General features: G+C 38.9%; 1 protein-coding gene across 4 annotated transcripts in view; it reads left to right on the top strand.

Annotated features, from left to right (window-relative positions):
- The first annotated feature begins 261 nt into the window (after positions 1-261).
- DCK (deoxycytidine kinase) overlaps positions 262-13,610 on the top strand; it is a 61,516-nt gene continuing 48,167 nt past the window's right edge. For all 4 annotated transcript variants that reach the window (XM_081587239.1, XM_081587254.1, XM_081587247.1 and 1 more), the window contains exons 1-2: positions 262-669; positions 4,536-4,651. In XM_081587239.1, the coding sequence (XP_081443365.1) occupies positions 579-669; positions 4,536-4,651 (207 nt within the window). In that variant the 5' untranslated portion in view covers positions 262-578. The remainder of the gene's footprint in view (positions 670-4,535; positions 4,652-13,610) is intronic.

Here is a 13,610-nt window from a genome sequence, read left to right as displayed (position 1 = left end):
GACGAGTTCAAAGCTTCAAGCTCAACCAGTCCGGCCCAGAGATTCAGAAACCACAAGCCCCACGGAACAAGCGAGTTCCCCAAAGTCCGGTCGCCCTCGATAAAGAGGGCAGGCAGAACCCTCTAACCTCGTGAACCCTTCAACCTTCGGCGCCCGCCCTGGGCTCTCGGAAGATTCAGGAAACACCCTCCGCGTTCTGGGAAGAGACGCGTCTGCGCGCGCGCGGCCCCGCCCCCTGTTTCCCCTTGACCCGACGTGCCCGGTGCGCACGCAGGAGCCCCTCCCATGGCGGGCGCAGGCCGAGGGTCTCTTGGTGGAATCGCCGATTTAGGGGAGGGCCGGGGCGTGGCTTCCCCACTGGGCGGGCGGCCACCCTGCGGTCCCTCCCCCATCGGCTGCTGCCTCCGCGCGCCAAAATCAAACCCGCGGATCTGCCGGCCGGAGAGTCTGAGACGGGAAAGAGTTCAGCCTGCAGGTCAAGGCGAGTTCCGCGGCGGCGTGAACCCCGGAGCGCGCACCTGCGGCCACCTCCAAGCCCTCCCTGCCTGAAGCTCTCGGGGCTGCCAACAGGACAAGGCATGGCCACCCCACCCAAGAGGAGCTGCCCTTCTCCCGCATCCAGCTCTGAGGGGACCCGCATCAAGAAAATTTCCATCGAAGGGAACATCGGTAAGGGGCCTCGGGAGATGTTGGTCCCAAAGCAGGGGTAGTCGCGGCTGCGGGGGCTGAAGCGCCCCTTCGCCGCATCCCTGCTACTCCTCCGGGGGGACTTTCCTCCCAGTCTGGTCCTGCGCTTGTGGACACAATCCCGAATTCCTAAATTGCCGCCGAAAGCACCCCTCTCTGCCCTACCCAGCTTCCCTCCCATGCCCCGAGGGTGGTCGCAGCCCGTGGGCTTCTGGCCGCGGGCCTAGGCCTCCGGGCCTTGTGAGACGCGCTTGGAGTCCTTTTCAGCCTCTTCGTTGGGGTCCTGCAAAGGGAATGGTTTTTTGTTCTGTTTGTTTTTAATGATGTGTCTGTATGTCAGTGCTTGAGGTGCAATTTACATAGGCTAAATGATCCTTTTTTTAGGTATAGAGCTCTATGAGGTTTGACAAACATAATGATGTTTTACCTGCCCCAGGATCAAAATTCAGAACATCTCCATCACTGCAAGAATTTTCCCGTACTTCTTGGTGGTCATCCCTCTCTCCATTTCTACCACCTGACAAGCACTGATGTGATTTCTATTCCTGACAGTTTTGCCTTTTTCAGAATGTCATGTAAATGAAATCATAGTGTGTAGCCTTTTGTGTCTTGCTTCTCTAATTTAGCGAATGGTTTTAGATTTATTCATGTTGCTTGTATCTGTGTGTTTGTGTGTTTTTTTTTTGTTTGTTTGTTCATAGTATTCCATTGCATGGGTATACCACAGTTTATCTCTCCCACTTGTGGACATTTGGATTTTTTCCAGTGTTTAGATTATAAATAAAGTTGCTGTAAACATTCAAGTACAAGGAAAGAGTTTTTAAATGATCTTGGCAACATGGATCACTCACTCCCCAGCCAACATCCAAGTGAACATTGGGTTATGATTCAAAGACCACTACTATTTCTGTTCTTAATCCAGATGTCATTTTACAAGATACAAGGAACTTCCAATTCTTCTCTATTTCTTACCTCCGGAAACCTATGCCTGATGCTTCCTGTTTTGATAGGATTTTTTTTTTTTTTTTTTGGTTCCAAGTTAGGTACTGACCATTCATGCATACAGCAATTTTTAAAAATTCTTAACATGTTCAAAGCACTTGTACTTTAAAAAGGCAAGGCAGACAGGTGCTTTAGCAGCATTGCAAGTAATAAAAAAAGCTGAATACAGCCTCAAATAGGGCATTTTGTTTCTTTGCTCCAGTGTTGAGACAACAGTTGAAAAAATCCATGTAACAGACTCTCATTTCTTCTTAGCTAGGATACATTTTTTGAAGGTGAATGTTTACTAGTATGATTTTACACAGCTACTTATTGATATAGAATACCATATATAAAAACAGGAAGAAATAGTTGAACAAAGCCATTTCAAAAGTAAATTTGAATGAACAACCTCCACGTCTATACCACAGTCCCTTCCCTTTCCTAAATCCAGTTAAGCAATATATCATACCTAGAAATTTACTTCCTTCCAAGCATCTTTTAATCTTCTCAGCACCTGAAATAATTTACTAATTTGTCACCCCATCTCCAGTTTCTTTAAATTCTTCCAGAGTTTTCCTTCTATTTACAAATATGATTGTGTTAACCCCTGCTTAAAATTCTCTCAGCTCCCTGATACTTAACACTGGAAGGAGTTGCAAACTCATGGCCTGCATTTACACAATATTGGCCTGCCCAAATTTGAAAAAAAATTTTTTTCATTAGTTACTGGCGTTTACAAATGTTGAGATTTCCCATTAACATCTAGATTTTTGGCTTCTCTTGAAAAATCTGAAGATCTGGTAACACTGCATTTCTGTAAAACAACCATTTGCTATTTGGATGGCATATGTCCCTCACCACTTAACAGTTTTCCCTGATACTGTGGCTTTGTCAATTCCTATTTATTAATGCTCTTGTACTGTTGTTCATGTGCCCCTCTGCCTTATTTGCTAGACCCAAGTAGGCTTTAAGTGGTCAAGAATCTGCCTGCCAATGCAGGAGACTTGATTCAGTTCATGGGTTGGGAAGATCCCCTGGAGGAGGAAATAGCTACCCACTCCAATTTTCTTCCTTTCCTCCATCTAACTCAATGAATGGTGAGCCTTTTACATGCTTCCATTCACCATTCTTCTGAATGCCTTAAGAGTTTCTGTGTTTACCCTCTTCACTGAAATCTGTGGTTGCCATTGTTTTTCCTATGATTAAACCTGGTGATCATCTAGTTTATCTTTAAAAGATTTTCTGTCTATTCTGTGGTGATAATACGACTTTCGTGTTTTGCTTCTCAACTGTTCTCTGTGTTACTTTCTGATTGACCATCCCCTTTTTTCCCTCTATGTGATTCTTTAAAATTCTTCCAGTTTTTTTTTTTTTTCTATTGACCTGTGTAATATTTTAAGTTTGATTATAGTTCTCCAAGTCAAAAGTAAGTTCTTTTTGCCCTTTTGGATCCAATTTATGAGGAAGAGGAAGCTTTGCTTTTTTTAATAGGTTTATCCATGTGTGTGTGCATTTGTCATATATATGGAAAGAGAGAGAAAAAACATGCTGACCAAAGATGACTAATATAATCACATTTGGTGACTTCAGATAGGAAAGGTGTGGTGTCATAAAGAGTATTTCTACACTCTGTCAAAGTCTTGGGCAAGAATCTCCTTACTATTAAATTGAATGACTGCCCAGATAATTTTAAAATAGAGAATATATGTCTTGGTTACACCTGAACTGTTTTCTTTTTTTCCTCCTAGATATTTCAGAAACTAGTGAATGATCAGGGAGAAGTAAAGTACATACAACTTTTTTTTTTAAGGAGTTGAATAGAGTGCACAGGACTGTGAAAGGAAAACAGCAGAAACATGGCTATTGCTTGTAGGAAGTACTTTGCAAAAATATTTTTATAATTTCTGTTAGCCAGAGTGTCATAGGATAATTAGTATCATACAATAGTAATCATATTATTTCCCATCCTGAAACTCTATGGATTAGATGCATCTTTATATTAATTTTTTGGTTTATTTGGTTGTTTCTAGATTGGTTTTAGATCAGAAAGACCCAAGTGTGTTTGTAAGTTGAATGAATAGAGCCAATAGAGAGGAAAATTCTGAAAATGCTGGAGAGTGGAATGACTGTCACTGTAGTGATAGTTTATTTATTACAACAGTTTCTATGCTGCTGCTGCTGCTGCTAAGTCGCTTCAGTCGTGTCCGATTCTGTGCGTCCCCATAGACGGCAGCCCACCAGGCTCCCTCGTCCCTGGGATTCTCCAGGCAAGAACACTGGAGTGGGCTGCCATTTCCTTCTCCAATGCATGAAAGTGAAAAGTGAAAGTGAAGTCGCTCAGTCGTTTCCGACTCTTCGCAACCCCACGGACCGCAGCCTACCAGGCTCCTCCGTCCATGAGATTTTCCAGGCAAGAGTACTGGAGTGGGTTGCCATTGCCTTCTCCACAGTTTCTATGAGGAGGGTGTTGTTATTACAGTCTCCATTATATTATGAGGAAACAGGCTCTTAGAGATTCAGTGACTTTGTCCCAAATTGCAAACTTAATTAAGTGGGAGAATACCCTTAACTACTTCCTACAAAGTTATCTCTAATTGTTTTTTTAAGGAAAGTAAATCTAGGTCTTGGATTTTTAAAATTCTGTTCCATGGCTTTGGTAAACTTAAAACATTAACAAACAGATGTGCTTATTAATAGAGGTGGTCAGGGACTCTAACTTTTCATTAAAAAAAAAATCTGAGAGAGTTTAGAAAATTGGATGTTTTTCTTTTTTGTATTGTTTGCTATTAGAAATTTTGTAAAAGCTGATGACTATCTTGGCATTTTTGTTCCCTTCCTCAATTTCACTTTTCCTCTCACAACAGCTGCTGGGAAGTCAACATTTGTGAATATCCTTAAACAAGTCTGTGAGGACTGGGAAGTGGTGCCCGAACCTGTTGCCAGGTGGTGCAATGTTCAGAGTACTCAGAATGAATTTGAGGTATGAAAATAAACTTTATTTAATAAAATAAAGAATTTTGGTTTAGACAAACAGTTATAACCTTGGGGGTTTTTTTTTGTTTGTTTTTTCCTTTTCCAATAAAGCTTTCAAATATAGCTTTAAGTCTGTATCTTCATTTGGGCAGTCATTATGTAGAAGTGTGTATATATATATATAAATACACACAAGGGCTTCCCTTGTGGCTCAGCTGGTAAAGAATCCTCCTGCAATGCAGGAGACCTGGTTTCAATCCCTGGATTGGGAAGATCCTAGGAGAAGGGAAAGGCTACCCACTCCAGTATTCTGGCCTAGAGAATTCAGTGGACTGTATAGTCCATGGGGTCGCAAAGAGCTGGACATGACTAAGCGACTTTCAGTTTCATATGTATACATCTAGACAGTCACTGAACTATGTGCTTAAGATTATGCATTCCATTGCAGCTAAGTAGAATTTTAAAAGTTTTTAAAAATTAATTAAAACGTTTTAAAAAATGTAAATTCCTTGAGTGTCTTTTTACGTTTTGTTTATAAACAAGAAAAGCAAAAACAGCTAATCCATAGCTGAATTTTGTTAGTTTATATATTAAGACTTTTATCTTAGACAGATATTTATTTTTGTACTTTCATTCTTGTCGGACTTTTACCTGGACACAAGTTTCAGTTTCCCAGCACTAGCCATCCTACATTGCAAATGAGGAAGAGGAAATAATAGTTACATTCCATTTTTTACAGAAAACTTTTTTTATTGTATACGTGTGTGTGTGTGTGTGTGTGTGTGTGTGTGTGTGTGTATGAAGAAGCAATGAGATCTGATTATTAAGATTTTCATTTCTGGAGAAATGAGAATTGAAATTGAAAGCAGCATAGCAGAAATGGAGAAATGGAAAAATGCTAGAAACTTACTTTGTTAGTCTGAGGAGGCCAGAGGTATTGAAAAAAAAGTTTAGTTTACAGGTGTAGCTGTTGTTATGAGAACTTTAGGAATAATAATTGAATGTTTAAAATGTAAATCATATGTATAGGGAGGAATCACTAACCAAGATACTATGCAGACTTTGAGAATACTGGTTTTGTATAACTGAAAGTGTTTTCTCACATACCTGTTTACTAAGCATGGTTAGCAGCTCACTACCTTGCAGTTCATTGAATAATCCAGGACTAAATCCTGAAGGGACTTCCTTTCAATATGGACTCCATATTCTTAAGAAATGATATTTCAGTCTAGTCCTTGAGGAAAAGCAGAATTAGCCTTAAGTAGAGTTTTAAGTGGGTAAATTTATTTGCTTCTTTCAGCATTCTTTTGACATACAATACAACTAATAGAAAAGCATATGAAACTCATGTACAGTTTGAAGAACAGTTTGAAGGCTAGCATCTTTGTAACCGTCATTCAGGTCAAGAAATGGACCATTACCTTCTTGCTCAAAAAGTCCCTGTTCTCAGGTCACATTATCTCCTTCCCAAGGATAATAACTCCTAGGGGTAATCACTCACATAAAATAACTCTTGTAATTCATGTGATAATTTTTCTGCTTTCTAAAAAGAATTTTAATGTACATGAACAAAAAAAAAGAACAAAAAAAAATGTACATGAACATATCTCTAAGAAATACAATTAGTTTCGTCTGTTTTTTAATCTTATATAAAGACATCCATTTGCATTCCTTTTCTTCTTGCTTCTTTTGCTTAATAAGTTTGTGAAATTTGTGTATATTGTTGCATGCAGCTATAACTTGTTCATTTGCATTGCCATATGGTATTCAGTTGTATTCATATATTACTATTTGTGCATTCTATACCTTTGATTGGTTTTTGAGTGGTTTCTAGTTTAGTTGCTGTGAAAACAGCCATGTTATGAATATGAATCCTGGTGTACACATGCAAGAGTTTCTGTTGGAATAAGAAGTTAAATTACTGTGTGGTGGGGTATGTGTATGATGCCTATTTTCTGAAGTGGTTTTACTGCTTTACGTCCCCCACAGTACTCAAGCTGTCATTAGTCCATTCCTTTGCCAATATTTAGTGTTGTCCAGCTTCCTAAATTTTGTCATTCTGATGAACATTTAATATCTTTATGTTTTTAATTTGTATTTCCCTGATTGCTAGTGAAATTTTGCTCCTTTAATTAATTTATTTGCCATTTGGATTTCTTTTGTGAAATCCCTTTTCAGATCCTTTTGCCCGTTTTCTTTTGGATATTCCGTCTTCGCTCACTCTGCATTTTTACCTCCTAGAGTATGTCTTGTTTCCTCTTTGATAGTGCCCTACTTGAGTGTGCTTTTATTTAGGAATGAGAGACCTGGGTTCTAAAAATACTCTTTCTCCTCCTCATTTCTGGGGTTAACTGTCAGTGCAGTTATTCTCAGAGGTTGGGTAGAAAGTAGCCAAATTAAACCAGTGTGAGCAATACAGAAAGCATTCTTTCATTGGGAGAATGTTAGACTAGATTGGATTAGGTGACCTTCATTGAAGTTCCGTTCCCTGGTGGCTCAGACAATAAAGAATCTTCCTGCAATGCGGGAGACCCGGGTTTGATCCCTGGGTTGGGAATATCCCCTGGAGAAAGGAAAGGCAACCCACTCCAGTATTCTTGCCTGGAGAATTCCATGGACAGAGGAGCCTGGCAGGCTACAGTCCATGAGGTCACAAAGAGTTGGATGCGACTGAGTGACTAACACTTCCACTTCTAATTTTAATATCATAGCTTCTAACTCATACTAAATACATGTTAACTGGTTTGTTGGCATACTAAATGTTTCTGCCTTTCAGCGTACCTTACTTTTTGGGTGGGGCTATGCCTTGCAGCTTGCAGGATCTTAGTTCCCCAACCAACTACCAAGAATTGAACCCATGCCCCCTGCAATGTAAGTGCAGAGTCCTAAGCACCGGTGAATTCCCAGTATACCTTATGTTAACCAAGCACACAGGAACATATACAAAAACCAAAATGTCAAAAATTTTAATTTGCAGAGAGAAATGTAATTATTAGATTCATTGAAGTAGGTCAGTTCATTTTCTATATAGGCCCAGTAGAAGGAACTCTGGATCTCAAAGACTTGGGGTGCTTTTTCAAACAGCAAACAATCCCTTGAGAATTTTAATATGTGGGATGCCTCCTGGTTAATAGTGAGAACCCTAGTGAATCACTGTTAGTGTTAGGAGTGTATTGAACCCTTTAGTTGTATGGAGAGGAGAGATTGAAAATTTTGCATTAATATACATGGGGAGACAATTTATAATAAGCTTGTCTCTTAAGCTTAGAATCAGTGCTCAGGAGAATTAGTTATACTTATCTTAGTGACTGACATCATCAGACTACAATGCATTGATGCATCTGTCTTTATTCACATTGGTTTCATGGATCTGATATTCATGTTTATGGGCTGGAGCATTTTCTTCCTGTGTAGCACAGTCAAAATTTCAAACTTTGTTTTTAACTACCATGTAGATGATCCAACACTGTTAATTTTAACATAGGCCTTTTTTAATACATACTTTCATCAGTTTCCTGTAATCCAGTCATGTCTCTATGATGTTATGATTTGATTACCTACATTGGATTTTGGTGTACATTCTTGGAAGACAATGTTATTACTGTGTGTGTGTACTTAAGGCTATTATGTTGTTAATCCCCTGTATTTCTAGATGAAGTTTCAGACTGGAGGGTAGTATTTTGGGGATAAAGTAGTGGAATGTGAGGGTAGTAATGGGTGGATGTGTTCCCAGTATCTTATTTTTTCCTGGACCTCAAGAAATGGAGTTTCTTCCTTCATCCTGGGTCCCTTCTTTCCGAGACCCATCCCTGACCTCTTCCCTGGGATTATGATATGAACCACTGTCCAAATTGCAGCTTGCTTAGCATGCTGCCAGTGGTGAGAAGTAGACTGTCTTCAGACATGACTCTGGTAAGGCCAGTCCCGCTTTGGATGTTCTCCTTTTAATCACACTTGTTGGCAGTAGCTGTAGCATGGGAAATGTTGGGCTATCAGTATCTCTGATCTCTTCCCCTAGTCAGTAATTTAATTTGCACCTGCATGTTTAGCTGGTTTTGTTTTTTCACCTGCCACCTAGTGGCTGAAGTGTTGCTATACTACTGATGTGCTACCACCAATTTTAGCAAAATAAAGAGGCAAAAAGTACCTAAGAAGATTATGTAACCTCCCCACCTTACCCCTCCCATAGTGAATTATCTTTAAATCATATAACCCAGATGACTATCAGTCTTTGTGTTAAAGGTTTATTTCAAATAGCAGTGTGGTTTATTTGGTGATTTATGTTACTATTTAGGCCCAAAAGCTTTGATTGAGTTGCTTTCTTTTAGCTTATTTTTGAGTTATACAGACTGTTAGGAAGATGTTTTTACTGTTTTTCTTAGTGAGCTGAATTTTTTTGGGAGATCTTTGTTATTTATTGTGAAATGCTATTTTACTTTCATCTAACACTTCTTACCACTGAGAAGTCACTGAAAAATTAGTAACTCTGAGAAAGAAAGGATAAAATATATTTATCTGTGAAACAATAGCATATTTTTTGATAAATCATTCTTGAAAATTAGTTAAGAATGCTTGATAAAGTACCACTCATACCGTTTGAAATCACCTAACTTTTGTCAACCCTTTTATGATTATTTTGTCTGGTAGACTCTGGTTCTTTTGACCAAACTTAACTTGATTGAACTTGCAATGTCTCAAAGGTTAGACTAGAAGTAAAAGATAAATGATTTTGTATCTTTACTTGATAATTCTAGAATCTGTGCTTTCTGTAAAGTCATGAAGTGTTCTGTCATGAAGTGAATTATAGATATAAATACAAAAACAGATTAAAGTTACCCATAATACCACCACCTCATAAATAACTTTTATATAGTTGAGATGATAATTTATTATATCCAACTTTGGCAGGTGAGTGGAGATACATAATTTTAAAGAATATAAAGTAGTATGTGCTTATTGTTCAAAATTAAGGAGGGAAGTAAAACTTACTTAGACCTTACTTGAACCAACAATATATAATTTTCTACTTTGCTTTTCTTCCCTATAATGTTTATGTCAAAGGAAATTGAAAATGTTATTAAAAGTTTACTATAAATGATTTCTAAAGTCAGCCTAATTTATTGTGTGCCTGTACCATTATTTACTTAATTAAGTGCCTAATAAATAGAGGATGATAGCCTATTTCCTTAGCACTGTGATAACCATCTTTGTGGTTAAATCTGTGTTTTGGATTATTTCTTTAAGGTAAATTTTCAAAAGTGTAATTAAGTGGGCCCATGGATATAAAATTTTTAAAGTGAATTTAGCTAAACTGCTTTCTAGAGATGTTCTATTAGTTTTAATTTAATGTAGTTTGACCCTGAGGCATTCATATTTTTTATCTAAATACTTTTCGGAGGGAAAAAACACTAAAATTACACTCAATTTGGTAAAGATGATACACAGTATTTTTCTGATACAACTTCTAATATTTTATTCTTAACATAATTGCATTCAGAAAACCGGCAGTTTCAAAACTTTCATGCATAAGATCAAAAGAAAATATTTTTGTATGGGCTCTTACTTTGATTATCCTGAAGAACTAGAACTGTTAATTTTCTAATTTGATACCATGTTAAACTAAGCCAAAAAGTACCATCTTCAAAGCTGTAAAATTGTGTTACAGATTTTTGATTTAGTTTTAATTTAAGCATGTGTATTTTTAGAACAACTAGCTGGTTATTATTTTTTTGATTAGGTGATGAGTCAAGATTGGTCCTCTAAATTATTTTCATATAGCAGACTTTGGACTTGCTTTGGGCAAGAGAGATGACATTTATTAGGAAATCCAAATAAAAGAAGACCTGTAGTCTTTGTGTGATTTTTGTTTTTTTGTGGTAAAAAATACATATACATTTTACCATCTTAGCAATTTTTAAACATACAGCTCAGTAGTAGTAAGGATATTTACATTGCTATGAAACAGATCTCTAGAAATTTTCATCTTGCAGAAATGAAGCTCTATATTCATTAAACAACTCTTCTTTGCTCCCTACCCCCAGCTCCTGGTAACCACCATTCTACTTTCTGTGTCTATGAATCTGATTACTTTAGAGACCTCATATAAATGAATCATGCAGTATTTGCCATTTTGTGACTGGCTTATTTCACCTAGCATATTGTCCTCAAGTCTTCAGAAAAACTTTCAAACTTCTGTTCACTATCTATTTTGTAACAAACCTACTTAATTTTGCATTTATACCCTATTTTGTCTCACTATTATTCACTGCTGCTGCTGCTAAGTCGCTTCAGTCGTGTCCGACTCTTTGCGACCCTATAGACGGCAGCCCACCAGGCTCTGCCGTCCCTAGGATTCTCCAGGCAAGAATACTGGAGTGGGTTGCCATTTCCTTCTCCAGTGCATGAAAGGGAAAAGTGAAAGTGAAGTCGCTCAGTCGTGTCCGACTCTTAGCGACCCCACGGACTGTAGCCTACCAGGCTCCTCCGTCCACGGGATTTTCCAGGCAAGAGTACTGGAGTGGGGTGCCATTGCCTTCTCCGATTATTCACAGTGCCTAGCAAATTGATCCTGTTTTTCAAATGAACCAAGTTCACTTCTGATAGATTTTATTAAATATATCAGATAAACTTAAGGTAACACTTGCTGCTGTGTTATTGTTATTCAGTCACTAAGTCGTGTCCGACTCTTTGTGACCCCATGGCATACAGCGTCAGGCTTCCTGTCCTTCATTGTCTCCCGGAGTTTGCTCAGACTCATGTTCATTGAGTCGGTGATGCCTTCCAACCATCTCATCCTCTGTGGCCTGCTTCTCCTCCTGCCTTCAGTCTTTCCCAGCATCAGAGTCTTTTCCAATGAGTTGGCTCTTTGCATCAGCAGGCCAAAGTATTGGAGCTTCAGCTTCAGCATCAGTCCTTCCAGTGAGTATTCAGGGTTGATTTTCTGTAGGACTGACCGGTTTGATATTCTTGCTGTTCAAGGGACTTTCCAGAGTCTTCTCTAGCATCACAGTTCGAAAGCATTGATTCTTAGGCACTCAGCCTTCTTTATGGTCCAACTCCCACATCCATGCATGACCACTAGAAAGATGATATTGGGTGGTTGGCATACCATGCTGTGACTCAGAGACCCATGAGTGTGGCTCATCTAACCTCTCAGACAGTGCTTCAGCCTTTAGTGTTCATTAGAGTCACCTGGCAGAGAAGGCAATGGCACCCCACTCCAGTACTCTTGCCCGGAAAATCCCATGGACGGAGGAGCCTGGTAGGCTGCAGTCCATGGGGTCTCGAAGAGTCTGACATGACTGAGTGACTTCACTTTCACTTGTCCCTTTCATGCATTGGAGAAGGAAATGGCAACCCACTCCAGTATTCTTGCCTGGAGAATCCCAGGGACGGCGGAGCCTGGTGGGCTGCCGTCTATGGTGTCGCACAGAGTCGGACACGACTGAAGCGACTTAGCAGCAGCAGTAGCAGAGTCACCTGGAGGACTTGGTAAAGTGAAGATTTGGGCCTCATCCCCAGTTTCTGGTTTAATAGGTTTGGCAGGGGTGCTGAAAATTTGCATTTCTTCCAAGTTCAGAAGTGATGTCGATGCTGATGTAATAGGGACCATACTTGGATACCCCTGTCCTGGAGTTGAAGTTGAAAACCTCTGCTCTAGAGCCTTGATGTCTTTTGTTTCCAGTTGATAAATAAACAAAGAATCATCACCTTTGAGAGGTTTTTATGGGCCTTGCATGGACATGATATACATTGCTTCTGCCCTATTTCCACTGGCTGGAACTGAGTCTCAAGGCTACAGTTAATTACAAGGAAGACTGGGGAATAAAGCCTAGCTATGTGTCCAGGAGGAAAACAACTTGGTTTTATGGAACATGTAGTAGTTTCTGTCACCACAGTTTCCAAATAGAAGTACCTTAAATTTATTTGTTAATGTGACTTAAATGTGCCATGTTTAGTTAAATTATGTGGAAGTTGTTGAAGTTTATTTTAAAGTTAATGGTTATTTTAGGAAATTCCCTGGCGGTGTAGTATTTAGGACTCTAGGCTTCCATTGCAGGGGAATCCCGGTCATGGAACTAAGATCCCACAAGCCGTGTGATGTGAAAAACAAAACAAAATAAAGTTAATGGTTATTTTGGTAATAGGTATTTGTGCACCGAAGACAACTTGAAATAGCCTAGACAGTGATAAAGACAAAAAATTATCTTTCATGGTTAGTTTTATTTATAAAAATAACACACATGTATTTTCACTGGTAAATTTGTGTTTATGTCTTTGGTGAATTCTCTCATGTTTAACTATGTAAAGTTATCCATCTCTGAGGTAAAATGATTAAAATACAGAACACCAGCACCAGTTAAATTATCCACATAGTATCTGAATATCTCCCTTCAAGAAATCAAATGTAAGTATTGTTTATAGATAAGGATATAGGCTTCCCTGGTGGCTTAGAAGTTAAGATTCTGCCCACAGTGTGGGAGACCTGGGTTTAACCCCTGGGTCAGGAAGATCCCCTGGAGAAGGTAGTGGCAACACACTCCAGTATTCTTGCCTGGAAGATTCCATGGACAGAGGAGCCTGGCGGGCTACAGTCCATGGGGTCGAAAAAATGTAGGACATGACTGAGCATCGAACACTCTGTTTATAGACGTAACTTCAGTATGTAACAGCAGAGCAACGTTTTGGGAAAAATATGGCTTTAGAATCAGTCTTAGGCTTGATCATAGTTTCCCTGCTTACTAGATTTATTGATATTAATGAGTTATTCAACCCTTTTGAACCCCATTTCTTAAACCTATAAAATAGTGTCAGTAATGACTATTTCATAGAGTTGAGATAATGTATATAATCTTTTTATGTAGTCTCTGGTATAAAATACATAATAAATGGTAGGTGTCTTTGTAATTATCATTAAAATTGAAGTGTATTTTCTTATGAAGGGATATTTTGAGTAATGAACTTAT

This window comes from Giraffa tippelskirchi, chromosome 1 (assembly GCF_054371585.1).
Source record: "Giraffa tippelskirchi isolate mGirTip1 chromosome 1, T2T-mGirTip1v1.2.pri, whole genome shotgun sequence".
NCBI lineage: Eukaryota > Metazoa > Chordata > Mammalia > Artiodactyla > Giraffidae > Giraffa > Giraffa tippelskirchi.
This window is presented reverse-complemented; position numbering and strand designations above follow the sequence as displayed.